Raw genomic sequence first — 17,590 nt, forward strand, 5'->3', positions numbered from 1 at the left:
AATATAAAAGTACAAAAAAGATGGACAGCGGAGAGCAGATAGTCCATCGAGTCATCACATTCATAGAATCATAAAAAGTTACAGCACAGAAGGAGGCCATTCGACCCATCGTGTCAGTGACGGCTGAAGAACCACCTAATCCCACTTTCCAGCTCTTGGTCCGTAGTCTTTGTAGATTACGGCACTTCCAAGTGCATATCCAAATACTTTTTAAATGCAATGAGAGTTTCTGCCTTTACCACCTTTTCAGGCAATGAATTCCAGACCCCCACCACCCTCTGGGTGAAAAAGGTTCTCAACTCCCCTCTAATCCTCCTACCAATTACTTTAAATCTATGCCCCCTGGTTATTGACCTCGTTGCTAGGAGAAATAGGTCCTTCCTATCCACTCGATCTAGGCCCCTCATAATTTTATACACCTCAATCAAGTCTCCCCTCGGCCTCTGTTCCAACGAAAATCCCCCCAGCCTATTCAATCTTTCCTCGCAGCTAAAGTTCTCCAGTCCTGGCAATGTCCTTGTAAATCTCCTCTGTGCCCTCTCTAGTACAATCACATCATTCAGGCATATTGCAAAAATGCAGCACGACTCAATGCTGCCCACCCACCAGCAGCCATGTAATCTGGCGAGGAAAAAAAAATAAATATATTTAAAAAGAAAACCTGTTTTACAGTTTTGTATTGGGATGTACACAGAATCTGGTCATTTCTCATTACTGTTTGTGGGATCTTGCTGTTCAGAAAATGGCTGCCCCCTTTGCTCACATCAATGAATCTACATCAATAGTAATTAATTGACTCGGGGTGTCCTGAGGATGTGAAAGGCATTATATAAATGCAAGTTTGTTCGTTCTTCATGTATAACACATTGATTCATTCCAGAGTAACAACAGAAAATGCTGGAAAAACTCAGCAGGTCAGGCAACATCCGTGGAGAGAAATTTGAGTTGACGTTTCGGGTTTGACCCTTCTTCAAAACTGGAGAGAAAAGGAACTAGATCGAAGGCAGGGCTGCGATCGGACAAAAGAATAAAAGAACCAAAAGAAGTAAGAGATTAGAAGCTAGACGAGATGGTAATAGGCTGGGATGAGGTGCTATATAAATACAAGGCTGTGCTTTTCTATTTTACCACAGCAGCTAGAGTATTTACCAAGTGAACCATGTCTCTGCTGCCCGCCTGCCCCGCCCCAAACAGTTCAGGACAATCGCTCCATAAAGAGCGACCTCTGGTAATTCAAAAGCAATGCATTTTTTACTGTTCTATTTGTATTGAGGCCAATTTTAGAGAAGAGTCTGAATCGCATGACCCATCATACGCACAACGCGGTCACCAGGAATAAACCACAGCCCTTCACTCAATAATTTAAAGTTTTTATTGAAGGATAAAACAAATAACAGCTTACGAATTTTATACCAAATCATCAGAACCCAGTCGTAACATTAATAAACAATGTTGAAAATAACAATTAGGCATTTATATTTAAGAAAAATGGCAACCATGATGCAGTGGTAGCATACTCCCCTCTGAGTCAAAAGGTCGTCGGTTCAAGTCCCATAGAAGCATAGAAGATAGGAGCAGGAGTAGGCCATTCGGCCCCTCTAGCCTGCTCCGCCATTCAATGAGATCATGGCTGATCATCCAAATTCAGTACCCTGTCCCTGCCTTCTCCCCATATCCCTTGATCCCTTTAGCCTTAAGAAATATATCTAACTCCTTCTTGAATATATTTAATGAATTGGCCTCAACTGCCTTGTGTGGTAGAGAATTCCACACTTCAGAAGTATTTCATTGGCAATAAAGCGCTTTGGGACATCCTGAGGTTGTAAAAGGCACAATAATAAATGCAAGTTCTTTATATATTTCAACGGGTGACACAGCCCACAGTTTGAGGAATGCAGAGCTTGAGTAGGGTTGTAGGGCTGGAGAAGGATATTGAGGGATATTAGAGCCATGGAAGTGGTACAGAGTAGATTAACTGAAATGATGGGGAGAGGAAGAATGCGTGCTCTGTAAATTAGTGCTAACAAAAGAATAAATGTGTTCTTTGTAAATGGTTAAATGATTTTGCTACATCTAACACATGGAGGAAAGCTGTAAGCTTTTTATTTCGACTGACATTAAATTGACAGCAAGACCAATTCTTTTGAAACAATTTGGAATAAGTTTATTAAACACACACACTCATGCACATCATAACAATAGCCTACTGGTGTCCTATGGGCTCTACTGGATTACAACAGGTAAGATAAGATAATGGGTTAGATTTAAACAGACGATAGCAAAATACTGCAGATGTTGGAAATCCGAAATAACAACAGAAAATGCTGGAAAAACTCAGCAGGTCAGGCAACATCCGTGGTTAGAAATTTGAGTTGACGTTTCGGGTCGAACCCTTCTTCAAAACAGACTTGTACTTCCCTGAGTCAAGCAATGTACACGGCCTTTTTCCTTGCTTCTTGGTCTGGTCTGTAGAGGGAGGGTTTCCTGCTTTTCTGCGTGGTCATCCAGAGAGAGAGCGCGAGAGCCTTTGGGTTCCTTATTTTATATCTTTTTAAGTTCACTGTCTCTAGTCTAAATTGCTAAGACCTCAGGATTGGGTCTTAGTTTCATGGCAGTTATATTGGCTTTCCTTTGAAGACGTGTCTGTCAGTCTGCAGTGGCTGGTGCCATTTCTTGATTAAGTTACTTGTTTGTTAACACCTTTTAATGGCTCGTGAGTTTCGATGAGTTTTCGGTGCTGTCTCTGTGGGGATTATCCTGCTATGCAGGTTTCCTTTGTTAAGTTTCGTGCCGTTGCCTTGAGCTCTACTCACCCAGGGGAGATCCATACACATTAAATTCATCTTTATTACATACATCTTACATTAATAGACTCGAGTCCATCACACATCATAATTTTGACAAAACATACATTTATTCTTACAAATCCCTTCTTCCACCTGCTGAGTGCCCTCCAGTACGTCAGCCAAGTGGACATACCTCACATGAATCTAGACATTGACTGGCTTCAGACTATGTGACTGCAGAGGGATGACAGCTCTAGCTGCAGTCAGGAGCAGAAGCCCTGGTGGAATGTTCCCTTCAGTAGTCCATGGGCACTGAGGCCAATTATAGCACCACTACTACTGCCCCAGCTAACTTGGCACAGACAAAGGCGCCAACCATGTCTGTATGGTTCAGTAGCACACATTTATCCATTGAGCCACTGGGGACCATCTACCAATTCCTTTTTAAAAATTATTTATTCAGTTACAACCTGTGTAAAATGACTACAGAAAGCGTTTTCTAAAAGAGATGGAGAGGGTAAAACAAGATATACATGTAACTGGCCAACAGGACGCGGTTACCAAAGCTCAGTAGAATTGCAAGGGAATGTCCTTAAATTACATTACTAAATAAAAATAAAAATGTTTAAAAAGAATTGGTGCAAAAGAAAGGCAACGTTGCTTATGTGGCTTGTGCTTTTTGTCATTGATTGGCATCTACTTGTCCTAGTGGCACATTTGGCAACCAAAAGGCTTTTATGTTTCCAACAGCGTTGCCAGTGAGGAGCCTGGCTAGCTGAAATCGCAAAATCAAAAGTGAGCAGTCTGAACATCACTGCCAGCACCTGCCCAAATTTCCAGTATGTGCTAGCAGGGGGTACGGCAGCTCACCAGCATCGTGAAGCCAGAATATTACTCCTGCTATATACTCTTAATTAGGAATGACATGAGATTTGGAGTGGGCACTGGAGATGGTACAGAGTGCTACAGATAGCAGACTAGAAGGTAGTAGTAGTAAAAATAAACCAATCAACACCAGTACTGAAAGAGTGGAGAAAGGAACCAGTTGAACCAACTGGTTCACTTAATGTCCTTTTAGGGAAGGAAACCCGGCCCTTACCCGGTCTGGCCTAAATGTGACTCCAGTCCCACACCAGCATGGTTGACTCTTGACTGCCTTCTGAAGTGGCCAAGTAAACCACTCATTTGTACCACCTCCTTCTCTGGGCAACTAAGGATGGGCATTAAATGCCAGACTTACCAGCGATGCCCACATCTCGAATTTATTTTAAAAATTTGGGTGGGCTGAGCATATGGCATTTTCTGTGCTGAGTTGAAGGCCTTGAAAGTTTGCACCATATTACAGGATTGATCAGAATGAGTTACTTTGGACTGAAGTGCTTTTATGGATGGTGTGTGCTTTATCCCAAGTGGGATTTTAAGACCGATTTTGCTGTCCTGTCACAACCCATCTGCTCCCAAAAATGGGCGTAGATGAGGCCACAAAATTGTGTGGGGAACAGTACCTGCTAGATTTTCCCATCAGGACTGGGTGGTAGAGACTCCTGTCCAAAAACAAGGGAGAAGCCTTATTTATCTATTGAAAAAGGGGAAAGGTGTAGCTTCCACTGCAGTTTGTAGATCATGGGCATACTAGATGTCAACTCTAATTCATGCCCAGAAAATATAGCAAATGGGGTTTAGCAGACATTTCATGGGCTCCAGGTAAGTATTTTAAGCCATTTCTGGGGTGTTTATGTTTTATCTTTTTTTCCTGGTGAAGTTAAGCTCTCATAAGCCTTTGTGCCAGTTTTCCTTAATTATTAATTCCCCCCACACCTTTACTGGCTCCAATGGGAGCTGACATGTTCAGGAGAAGGGGAGGAGCTATGCAGGGATGTCGGGCAGCCAGACCAGAGCTCTGTGCCCTCCCACTGATAGCCGCACACTGGTGAAGGTTGCTCCTTTCAGGGGAAGCTGCACCAACACACTACACGGGTGTCTTTGCCACTGTCAAGGGCGGACCAGCCATTCTGCTGGGTTTTTTTATGGGATCAGGGCGTCGCTGGCAATGCCAGCATTTATTGCCCATCCCTAGTTGCCCTTGAGAAGGTGGTGGTAAGCCGCCGCCTTGAACCGCTGCAGTCCGTGTGGTGATGGTACTCCCACAGCACTATTAGGTAGGGAGTTCCAGGATTTTGACGCGGTGACGATGAAGGATCAGCGATATACTTCTAATTCAGGATGCTGTGTGACTTGGAGGGGAACTTGGAGGTGGTGGTGTTCCCATGCGTCTGCTGCCCTTGTCCTTCTAGTTGGAAGAGGTCGCGGGTTTGGGAGGTGCTGCCGAAGAAGCCTTGGCATGTTGCTGCAGTGCATCTTGTAGATGGTACACACTGCAGCCACGGTACGCCGGTGGTGGAGGGGGTGCCAATCAAGCAGGCTGCTTTGTCCTGGATAGTGTCGAGCTTCTTGAGTGTTGTTGGAGCTGCAGTCATCCAGGCAAGTAGAGAGAGTATTCCATCACACTCCTGACATGTGCCTTGTAGATGGTGGAAAGGCTTTGGGGAGTTTTTGAATGGTGATAAGCGCAAACATTTTTTTCTGCTGCTATTGTATAGCCCAAGCCAGCAATGTTCCTTCTCCATCTTAATGCACCAAAGACATACTGGAGTACCCTAAAAAGTTCCTGGCTTCCTGAATATCGTCGCACTTGTACATGATTCCAACGGCACAGTCTAAATCAAAATCTGTTATTTCCACCTCCCAGTAATGCTGACTGTTGGTGAATCCGGGGGAGCAGAGCACCTGACTACCCTGTCTCAACTCTTACCACTAATTTGCGAAAACCAGTCTTGCGTCTCCATGTGTATTTATGAGTTCTTGTTCTGGTAGTCAGGTCAAAGGACAGTTTTCTGGCATCTAAAAAGAAACATTTAGTCAGAAATTTCCTGTATTTATGGTGTATTCAATGAAGAATGAATTTCTCTACGTTTCAGTCAGTATTTTGTTCTATGCATTTTCCCCTTGTTTCTTTTGGGTGAGAATACCTGCTAACTTGAGTAACAGAAGCGGTGAGGTTGGGCCGTAACTAAAGCACCAACAGATGGTGCCGCATGGTTTGTATTTAAAGCTAAAGTTAAAAGGTAAGGTTAAAAGCTTTATTAAGGGTCAGTCAACAACCCCATAATTGGTTTAATTGGGTCGGAGATCACATAGAAACATAGAAGATAGGAGCCAGGAGTAGGCCATTCGGCCCTTCGAGCCTGCTCCGCCATTCAACAAGATCATGGCTGATCATCCAAACCCTAGCACCCGGGCCACACATGGGAAAGGGGCGTTGTGGCGGGATGACAGCGGGGTCAAATTTCCCACCACCGATCCCTCCTGCTGACCCCCTGGAAAATTCCGGCCAAAGTGTTTGTTTCCCCCAGGAGCTATGGTGTAATTTCAGGGCTAATCATTTTTTTTCTGTATAAGAGGGACTTCATCAGTTTATGACCAGAGCAAGTCCCAGCGGGGTAGTGGGGGTGAGGGGGTGGTTCATCACAGTCCTTGAGCCTGATCCTGTTACAATCAGAGATCCACACAAGTGCACTTCAGTCAAACATTGCTGGATAATGATCAGAAGTAGAGGCCTTAGCTGATCTTTATCCTAAGACGAGATCTTGTAGGCCACCTATTGTTAAACCTGAACTCTGCTAACTTAAAGACTTGTATTTAAATAGCACCTTTCATGGCCTCAGGATGTCCCAAACACTTTACAGCCAATTAAGTACTTTTTCAAGCGTGGTAATATAGGAAACGCGACAGCCAAGTTGCGCGCAGCAAGGTCCCACACACACCAATGTGATAATGACCAGATCTGTTTTTAGTGAGCTAGCAAAATACTGCGGATGGTGGAAATCCGAAATAACAACAGAAAATGCTGGAAACACTCAGCAGGTCAGGCAACATCCGTGGAGAGAGAAACAGTGTCAACGTTTCAGGTCGAAACCCTTCGTCAGGACTGATGAGCCTTGACGAAGGGTTTCGACCTGAAACGTTGACTCTATTTCTCTCTCCGTGGATGTTGCCTGGCCTGCTGAGTTTTTCCAGCATTTTCTGTTTTTAGTGATGTTGGTTGTGTGATAAATATTGGCCAGGACACCGGGGAGAACGCCCCTGCTCTTTGAAATAGTGCCATAGTAAGTAGTGTCAGCCGTGGCTCAGTGGGTAGCCCTCTCACCTTAATGTCAGAAGGTTGTGTGTTCAAGTCCCACTCCAGGGTAGAATGTGGGTGACCCAGTCACACACCACACCCGACCCTTCACTAGTTCCCTCTACTCCAGCGTATACATTTCAAAATCCTCATTCTTATTTATAAATTCCTCCATGGTCTCATTCCACCTTCCCTTAGCAACCTCCTCCATACAATCCCAGCCTGTGCCCTTTAACTCTGTCAGTCTGGCCCCCTGTGTTTCCACCCCCTCTGAAACTGCCTCCTTAAACCTCTCCACCTCACTACTTCTTTCCCTAGAATGCTCCTCCACCCCCATCCCTTTCTAACCCTCTGACTCTGCTGCTACCACTCTGCATCGCTCTCCCCAGAATGATACCTGGACTTCAAGGGTTAAGTTACGAGGAGAGATTACACAAATTACAGTTGTATTCCCTAGAATTTAGAAGGTTAAGGGGTGATCTGATCGAAGTTTTCAAGATATTAAGGGGAACAGATAGGGTCGACAGAGAGAAACTATTTCCGCTGGTTGGGGAGTCTAGGACGGGGGCCATCGTCTAAAAATTAGAGCCAGACCTTTCAGGAGTGAAATTAGGAAACACTTCTCCACACAAATGGTGGTAGAAGTTTGGAACACTCTTATGCAAACGGCAATTGATGCTAGATCAATTGTTAATTTTAAATCTGAGATTGATAGATTTTTGTTAACCAAAGGTATTAAGGGATATGGGGTAAAGGTGGGTATATGGAATTAGGTCACATCAGCCATGATCTCATTGAATGGCGGAACAGGCTCGAGGGGCCGAATGGCCTCTTCCTGTTCCTATGCTCCCACCCCATGCAGCAACCTGGGACATTTACTGTGTTACAGTTTTTATATAAACATACAGTGCTGCTGCTTTTGTCACAACTCCCCACAAACTGAGTCGGAATCTCTCCCCGTCCTTCAGGAGCAAGGGAGGAGCTAACGAGCGGCAAACAGCCTCTCCTGCAGGGAACAGAGGAAAGCCAATGCGTAGAGACCGCTGTAGTGTCACTGGTGCTGCTCCAACCAAGGTCAGCTAACTTAACACCGACCAGCTAAAATCCTTGCTCGTGTCAGCAGGCTATTTGACTGTGGTAGTTGTCACAGCTGAGCCCGAATTTTCCCCACATGTGCCCTACTTAATAAGACGACAATCAGGAGTGGGAATCCCCGATGATTTTTATTCCTCCCTAACCCGGTGATGGTGAAGTCAATGATAGGTCCTTCACTCACGAAGTGGGGAAGGCAGGGGTATGCTGAATATGTCATACTGACCTTGCAGTACTGCGCTCAGGGGTGTGTGCAGCTGGCCGCTGATGTTTTCTTCGAAAACTGACACAATAGCAAAGACGTCCTGTATTTTTTGCTCATCCAATTCTACATTATGCTGAGGTAAAGGACCAGAATTGCTGGCTTGCGATAATCTGATGATTTGCTGTTGATACAGATGAAGAATATGTTAGAGGCGTCTCAACTAGCCAACATTCCAGCTAGAAATAGGACTGCAACAAAGATCACACAACCGTACTGGAGCGATGAGCTTATTCAACTACCTGCTTCCGGAATAGCTGCTAGGGAGTCCAGGCCATGATAATTTTGAATAGAAAACAGGAAAGAAATGTCAAGAGGTTAAAATAAAGAGAATAGAATGCAGTGCGGAGATAATATGAGAAATTAAAGAACAATGCTGTGCAGGTGAGCCTGTATAAAATACCCCTCCTGTTTTGTGTCAGCCATGGCTCGCTCTGGCCTCTCAGTCAGAAGGTCGTGGGTTCAAATCCCATTCCAGACACTTAAGCATAAATTCTAGGCTGACACTTCCAGCGCCGCACTGTCGGAGGTGCCGTCTTTCGGATGAGACGTTAAACCGAGGCCCCATTTGCCCTCTCAGGTGGACGTAAGAGATCCCATGGCACTATTTCAAAGAAGAGCAGGGGAGTTCCCCCGGTGTCCTGGCCAATATTTCAACCAACATCACAAACGGATTATCTGGCCATTATCACATTGCTGTTTGTGGGAGCTTGCTGTGCGCAAATTGGCTGCCACATTTCCTGCATTACAACAGTGACTACACTTCAAAAACGACTTCATTGGCTGCAAAGCGTTTTGGGTCGTCCTGAAGTCGTGAAAGGCGCTATATAAATGCAAGTTTTTAAAAAAGTTATACCACCCAGTTATGTCTGGGATGCTTGTGCCACCTGTGATGCCAGAGTTCCACCCACTTTCTGTCACCCGCAATTCCCTACGGGCAGATCAGGCTGTCGTTATAAGCTCGAAATTGGCAGGAGTGTCATTTAATTTATTAATTTGGAACAGGTTACATCGTGCAGCCAAAGAATGCTCACCCCACACCCCCTCATTCTGGTCTATTTTGCATAAACTTGTCTTGTATTCCCTTAAGTTTAGGAGATTAAGGGGTGATCTGATTGAGGCTTTTAAAATGTTAGAGGGATTCGATAGGGTAGATACAGAGAAACTGTTTCCTCTGGTGGGGGAATCAAAAACAAGGGAACATGATCTTAAAATTAGAGCCAGGCCATTCAGGAGTGAAATCAGAAAGCAGCTTTTCACACAAAGGGTAGTGGAAATCTGGAACTCTCTCCCCCCAAAAGGCGGTGGATGCTAATGGTCAATTGGAGCTTTCAAAACTGAGGTTGATAGATTTTTGTGGGCAAGGATATCGAGGGATACAGAGCAAAGGCAGGTAAATGGACTGAAGATACAGATCAGCCATAACCTAGTTGAATGGTGGAACAGGCTCGAGGGGCTGGATGGTCTACTCCTGTTCCTAGTTCCACACAAGCAACCATTAGGACAGGTGTCTAGGTTTCTGCTTGAGACAGGTAATTATTGTACCAGCTCACTTACTGAAAGCATCAGCACCTTACCAGACCAGCTGTGCTGAGGAAAAACCTTTTTACGCAACAAGTGGTTAGGATTTGGAATGCACTGCCTGATAAGGTGGTGGATGCAGCTTCACTAGTAGCCTTCAAAAGGGAATTGGATAAATACTTGGAGAAAAAATTGCAGGGATATGGGGAAAGAGCGGGGAGTCGGACTAACTGGATTCCTCTTTGAAAGAGCCAGCGCAAACTCAGTGGGCCGAATGGCCTCCTTCAGTGCTCTCCTATTCTGATTTATGAATTACCTGTACAGATCCCCAGCAGTCAGTAGATTCGATCAGCTGCTCAATCTGGTTTTGACTTCCCTTCAGTCCGTCCATTTTCTGCTGAATTTTCTGCTGCAAGTTCAATATTTCTTTCTGTGCAGCTTGTTCTGCCGCGTTGATTATTTTATTGGCTGTTTTCTCTCCCTCTTCGATCATCTTTTTCACCTTGAGGAACTGCTCGGCTAAAGCGTTCTTCAAATGGAGGGCTTTCTCCTGTGAATGAGGATCGGAGCTTGGTAATGTGTCACATTCTGTCACCGCCCATTCGCTGACATGTTACTAAAAGCAACTTTGGTTTGGGGGGGTGGGTGGCTATGGTAGTGTAGTGGTTATGTTACTGGACTAGTAATCCACGTGGCCAGGACTAGTAACCCAAAGGAATGTTAACTTTACATCCCACCACAGTAGTTTGAGAAATGGAAATCTGAAGATTAAAAAAAAACTGGCTTCAGTAAAAAGTGACCGTGGAGCTGTCGGATTGTCGTAAAAACCCAACAGGTTCACTAATGTCCTTTAGGGAAGGAAACCTTACCTGGTCTGTCCTATACCTGAGTCCAGTGGCGAGGGAAAGTATTGGCCTTTGCTTCACCTCCCCCATCCCAATACATTCCTACTGGTGAGACCCTGTCAAAACCCCTTTCCTGGCCACTTAGTCTCGAACATACGAATTAGGAGCAGGAGTAGGCCACTCGAGCCTGTTCCGCCATTCAATAAGATCATGGCTGATCGATATCGTGGAGTTATCAGATAAGCCATGATCTTATTGAATGGCGGAGCAGGCTCGAAGGGCCGAATGGCCTACTCCTGCTCCTATTTTTCTATGTTTCTATTCCAGGTATTAGTCTAGTAAACCTTCTCTGAACTGCTTCCAATGCATTTACATCCTTAAATAAGGAGACCAATACTGTACACAGTACTCCAGATGTGGTCTCACCAATGCCCTGTATAACTGAAGTATAACCTCCCTACTTTTGTATTCCATTCCCCTCGCAATAAACGATAACATTCTATTAGCTTTCCTAATTACTTGCTGTACCTGCATAGTAACCTTTTGTGATTCATGCACTAGGACACCCAGATCCCTCTGCATCTCAGAACTCTGCAATCTCTCACCATTTAGATAATACGCTTTTTTATTCTTCCTGCCAAAATGGACAATTTCACATTTTCCCACATTATACTCCATTTGCCAGATCTTTGCCCACTCACTTAACCTATCTATATCCCTTTGTAGCCTCCTTATGTCCTCTTCACAATTTACTTTCCTACCTATCTTTGTGTCATCAACAAATTTAGCAACCATACCTTCGGTCCCTTCATCCAAGTCATTTATATAAATTGTAAAAAGTTGAGGCCCAGCACTGATTCCTGTGGCACACCACTCGTTACATCTTGCCAATCAGAAAATGACCCATTTATGCCTACTCTCTGTTTCCTGTTAGCTAGCCAATCTTCTATCCATGCCAATATGTTACCCCCTACACCATGAGCTTTTATTTTCAGCAATAACCTTTGATGTGGCACCTTATTAAATGCCTTCTGGAAATCTAAGTACAGTACATCCACCAGTTCCCCTTTATCCACAGCACATGTTACTTCCTCAAAGAACTCCAATAAATTGGTTAAACATGATTTCCCTTTCACAAAACTATGTTGACTCTGCCTGATTACCATGAACTTTTCTAAGTGCCCTGCTATAATGTCTTTAATAATAGCTTCTAACATCTTCCCTATGACAGATGTTAAGCTAACTGACCTGTAGTTTCCTGCTTTCCGTCTCCAGTCCGATGGGCCCCACAATTTAACCAGATGGTAAGCTGCCTTTTTCTGCCCGTTTTGGGTGGGCACTTGACCAGTGGGATGTGATTGAGGCCCAGGAGTTAAAATAACCTGGGTCTGAAACTGATGACATCGACAGATGCAATGCTCGCCCCACTCTGTCTGCCTGAAACCCGCTCCCAGTTAAAATCTCACCCCTTTTGTTGCTACTTACAGAAATCGAGAGACTTTGCTGTTGGTAGTCTGCAGTCTTCTTTACAATGACATCGATCTCATCTTGAATCTTCTGCTTCAGGTTCTCCTTTATCTTCACAAAAAGATTGAGAGTGTAAACTATAAAGACCTCACATTTATCATTACTGGATCAATAATCCAGAAAACGTGAAATCCCAGTTTGAGAATTTGAATTCAGTTTTTACAAAATCTGGAGGCTGGTCTCAGTCAAAGTGACCATGAAGCTGTCGTTAAAAACCCAACCAGTTCACAAATGTCCTTTAGGGAAGGAAACCTGTTGTCCTTTAGGGAAGGAAACCTGTTGTCCTTACCCGCTCTGGACATATATGTGACTCCAGTCCCACACCAATGTACAGGAAACTCTTTTTTATCCGGCACCAACAGGACCAGCGTGGTGCCGGTTGATCAAAAAGTCCAGATTACAGAGAGGTATACTTACCAAGGAACGAGAGCCCCGTACACGGCCACAGGTACAAGAGCCCCGGTTACACGGCCACAGATCCAGGAGTCCCTGTTACACGGCCACAGATCCAGGAGTCCCTGTTACACGGCCACAGATCCAGGAGTTCCAGTTACACGGCCACAGATCCAGGAGTCCCTGTTGCACGGCCACAGGTGCAGGAACCCCGGTTACACAGCCACAGATTGAGGAACCCCAGTTACACGGCCACAGATTCAGGAACCCCGGTTACACGGCCACAGATTCAGGAACCCCAGTTACACGGCCACTAATATATAGTAAAACCTACCTGAACCTACTCCTGAATTTTGCCAGTTAAGAGAGACTTCTGGATATTTAGGTGCCGGTTAAAAGAGAGTTTCCTGTAGTTGACTCTTAGCTGCCTGGGCCCTAAGCTCTGGAATTCCCTCCCTAAACCTCTCCGCCTCTTTACCTCTTTTTCCTCCTTTAAGATGCTCCTTAAAACCTACCTCTTCTGTCCTAATATCTATGTGGCCTGGTGAGCCACTCAGTTATGTCACAAACTAGGGGATGGGCAATAAATGCCAGCCTTGCCACCGACGCTCACATCCCGAGAATGAATAATGAAATAAATGTATTCTAATCTTTGCAGTTGGCTAGAAACAGATTTTAACAAGCCTATTTGTGACTCAGAGCCACATCAGCCCCTGCTCTTGCCAGTTGAGTCATGAGACACTTAAGCTAATAATGAAATAAGCAGAAATGTAAACTTAGGTCAAAATTATTCATTTTGCAATTCATAGAATCTTACAGCACAGAAACAAGCTATTCGACCTATCGTGCCTGTGCCGGCTCTTTGAAAGAGCTATCCAATTAGTCCCACTCCTCGGCTCTTTCCCCATAGCCCTGCACATTTTTCCACGGTGTATATACAATTCCCTTTTGATGCCTCATTTAAAATTCTTATCCTTGTTTTCAAATCTCTCCATGGCCTCATCCCTCCCTATCTCTGTAACCTCCTCCAGCCCTACAACCCTCTGAGATTTCTGCACTCCTCCAATTCTGGCCACTTGCGCATCCCTGATTTTCATCACTCCAACGTTGGTGGCCGTGCCTTCAGCTGCGGAGGCCCTAAGTTCTGGAATTCCCTCCCTAAATCTCTCTGTCTCTCACTCCTCCTTTAAGACGCTTCTTAAAACCTACCTCTGACCAAGCTTTTAGTCATCTGCCCTAATATCTCCTTATGTGGCTCAGTGTCAAATTATTTTTGATGACACTCCTGTGAAGCCACTTGAGACATTTTACTACGGTAAAGACACTATATAAATTTAAGTTGTTGTTGAAAGTTAACATTATTTTGAGATAACCGAACTCAGGAGTTAGCGGGGATGAAAGAGAACAGTCCTGACACGATTCTGCTGATGAAGTTATGATTATTACTGCCGGAACAACTCAGAATATAGTCGGGACTCACCATTTCTTCCTGGCTCGCCTGCTCAAGGGTGAAAACCTGGCACTGTTTGTGCTCCAGCAAACACAGGCAGCAGATGCAGCACCAGTGGTCCTTGCAGAACAGCTCCAGCTCCTTGCCGTGGCAGGCGCACTTCCTCTCCGACAGCTCGGGTATCGGGTCGCTCAGTTTGTGCTGTGCAAATGCGCGGTTCTCCCGGTGGAGCAGCAGGTGCGCCTCACAGTAGGACACCATACAGGTCAGGCAGGACATAGCTGCTTTCAGCTTTCTCCCAGCGCACACGTCACAAGCCACCTCGCCCGGCTCCGCTTCTCCAGCCTGTGCTCTCCTACAGGACGCGCGGAACTGCGTGACCACGGAGCACAGCATCGTGTTGCGGTAGAGGGTCGGCTTCTGTGCGAACTCCTTCCGGCACTGGGGGCAGGCGCACTCTCCCAGCTCCACACCATCCTCCCAGCAGATCTCGATGCACTCCTGGCAGAAGTTGTGCCCGCAGGGTATGGTGACGGGATTGTACACCAGCTCCAAGCAGATGGGGCAGGTCAATTCCTCTTCGGAGAGGGAGAAACAGAGGCCATGTCTGAGAGTCAGCACAGCTCACAGCAGCAAACAGCTCAGGAACTCAAAACTGAAAGTAAGCTGAGGTTCGTGAAACCAATCCCAGCCAGACAGGGAGGGGCAGATGAGGTCCATTCACATTGGACTACCTGCTTCCTCCCTAAATCAAAGTCTCCAGTAGTTAATGTTTGAAACTTTTTCTTGCTGGCTGTTGTGTGGTTGGCAGGGTGAGTGATGCCAGTATTTGGGGAATGGGATTCTTTTTGTACCAAGTCTCCAGATTCCAGACCACTTGTTGCGTGCAATAGCTCTAGATTAAAACCTTCCCACTTAAGAACATAAGAATTAGGAGTAGGAGTTGGCCAAACGGCCCCTCGAGCCTGCTCCGCCATTCAGTAAGATCATGGCTGATCTTCGACCTCAACTCCACTGTCCCGCCCGATCCCCATATCCCTCGATTCCCCTCGAGTCTAAAAATGTATCGATCTCAGCCTTGAATATACTCAACGACTAAGCATCCACAGCCTCTGGGGTAGAGAATTCCAAAGATTCGCCACCCTCTGAGTGAAGAAATTCCTCCTCATCTCAGTCCTAAATGGCCGACCCCTTATCCTGAGACTATGCCCCCTGGTTCTAGACTCCCCAGCCAGGGGAAACAACCTCCCAGCGTTTATCCTGTCAATACCCCTCAGTATCTTATATGTCTCATTCTTATAAACTCCAGAGAGTAAAGGTCCAATCTACTCAATTTCTTCCCCACTGCCCATTTTGCAAATGCAGCATCTGATGTGATACCGACCCAATTTAACACTGATTAAGAAGAAGATCTTGCATTTATATCGTGTCCTTCAATTAAGAAGATCTTTCATTTATATCGTGCCCTTCAGGATGTCCCAAAGAGCTTCATAGCCAAGTGGTCCAGATCCCATCACGGGCACTTTGTCAATTTGAATTCAGTTTTAAAATCTGGAAATAAAAAGCTTGTATCAGTAAAAGTGACCATGAAGCTGTCAGATTGTTATTAAAAACCCACCTGGTTCACTAATGTCCTTTAGGGAAGGAAACCTGCCATCGGTCTGGGCCTATATGTGACTCCAGTCCCCACACCAATGTGGTGGATTCTTAACTGCCCTCTGAAGTGATCTAGCAAACCACTCAGTTATATCACCGCCTTATCAGAGATGGGCAATAAATGCCGGCTTTGCCAGTGACGCACACAACCTGTGAATTCATTTTTTTTAAAAGGTGGCTTGCAGCCGGATGAGCCCTGGGGGATTGAGGTGGTTCGACCTGTCTTTGGATGTGGGCTGTTTCTGCTTTTAATTCAGAATAGAAAGGGTGAGGGCAGTCTGTGTATCATCATATACAATCCAACCAGGTTTCAGAAGGCATTCCTTAATGGGGGTGAGAATTGGTGCTGGCAATGAAGTACCGAACATGCGAGTCTCACACCTGTGCACGGTGAACTGTTAACACCTTCACTACACCTGTATACGGTGCCCTGCAGACTTCTGATTAAACTGAAAGCCACTAATGAAACAAAACATTTCATGAAATCAGATTCTGTGTTTCTCCAACTTCAGCTTCCTGTTTGAACATTCTCTTTATTAATAAAAAAAGTAAAACAACATGTGAAACGTAACAAAAATGAACGGTCTGTTTTACAAGTCAATCGTTGTTTTAACATTTGACACAGAAGCAGCCCTATATACTGCGGGTCATTTCAGACCCCAAACTACACCTGTTTTTTGGCGTGTGTTCATTGAGAGCCACAATTATTATTGAAAGCTCCTGAAGGAAAAATGTTAGTAAAGTACAAAGCGGCCAGCATTTCACCAGAAGCAAAAACTGAAAATGGGAAACAGAAATGGGAAATCCTGACTAGTCAGGAGTGTACCATACGGACAGCATGTGAGAACCATACAAGGGAGAAAAAGAACCCAGGCACTACAACCAAAGTGTTTCCACAGTTAACAGATGGGGAAACTTTATTGGGTTTTGAGATTAGTATTGAGAGTCAGCGTGCACTGTGGGGCAGAGCTTGACCTAACGCTGTGTAATTCCAACACACCCCAGCTATTCAGAGGCAGTGCGGCAAGACCCATTCTCCACATCCACAATTCCCAATGGGGTTGAGATGGAATGTCATCAATGATGTTCAAAATTATGAAGGGGTTTTGATAGAACGATAGGGTGAAACTGCTTCCACTGGCAGGAGGATCGGTAACCAGAGGACACAGATTTAAGATAATTGGCAAAAGAACCAGAGGCGAAATCAGGAGAATTCTTTTTTTACACAGCGAGTTATGATCTGAAATGCATTGCCTGAAAGGGTGGATGAAGCAGATTCAATAGTAAATTTCAAATGGGAATTGGATAAATACTCAGAAATGGTTCTGAGGAAATGCTTCAAAAAAGTCTTGCCGATTTTGTCTATGCTTTCCGGGGGTGCACAGTTCCAACATCGCCTCACTCAAGCACCAGCTATTCATAACTGAATTGTAACAGGTGCTTTCACTATAGGCACATCTATTGGCACAAAGTCACTGATGGAGGAGACGTAGCTTTGCACAGTCATGAGTAACTCTTTGTTCAAATCCCGGAATATAGCAGGCACTCAGTGTCGCACAATGTGTGCAGGTGACTCCCTCTGCTTGTTAGTCTGTTCAGAGCGAGGGACTGTCATCCAAATGAGAAGTGCCTCCCTTATTTAGCACTGCATATCCTCTGATTGTGGAATGCCTGTTCTGAGTCTGGCCATCACTCTCTTGTGTTATCATCACCTCTGCTTCCGCCTTAAGCTAGCCTCGACTGTGAAAAAGAAACAGTCTGTTAGTCATACTGCACACTTAGAAACTGGTTTGATTATTTTCACACTGCTTTACTGCATCGTATTTCGCAATGCCATGTATTCACCTGACTGTGCCCCAGTTTTTGAGGGTTAGAAAA

General features: G+C 45.0%; 2 protein-coding genes across 2 annotated transcripts in view; both read right to left on the reverse strand.

Annotated features, from left to right (window-relative positions):
* Nucleotides 1-2,138: 2,138 nt before the first annotated feature.
* Nucleotides 2,139-17,219, reverse strand: LOC147102968 (E3 ubiquitin-protein ligase Midline-1-like). The gene is made up of 7 exons (XM_085964114.1): nt 17,137-17,219; nt 14,087-14,663; nt 12,172-12,264; nt 10,158-10,391; nt 8,563-8,577; nt 8,285-8,444; nt 2,139-5,687 (listed from the first exon to the last, which is right to left on the reverse strand). Exons 1-7 carry the CDS (start codon nt 17,217-17,219, stop codon nt 5,578-5,580), a joined length of 1,272 nt encoding a protein of 423 aa, XP_085820240.1. The 3' UTR covers nt 2,139-5,577.
* adap2 (ArfGAP with dual PH domains 2) overlaps nt 16,226-17,590 on the reverse strand; it is a 39,949-nt gene continuing 38,584 nt past the window's right edge. Inside the window, exon 11 of the mRNA XM_085963973.1 lies at nt 16,226-17,452. Within this exon, the coding sequence (XP_085820099.1) occupies nt 17,421-17,452 (32 nt within the window). The 3' untranslated portion in view covers nt 16,226-17,420. The remainder of the gene's footprint in view (nt 17,453-17,590) is intronic.

The sequence above is a fragment of the Somniosus microcephalus genome, chromosome 21, assembly GCF_052327205.1.
Source record: "Somniosus microcephalus isolate GS21.2 chromosome 21, FLI_Smic_1.0, whole genome shotgun sequence".
NCBI classification, from domain to species: Eukaryota; Metazoa; Chordata; class Chondrichthyes; order Squaliformes; family Somniosidae; genus Somniosus; species Somniosus microcephalus.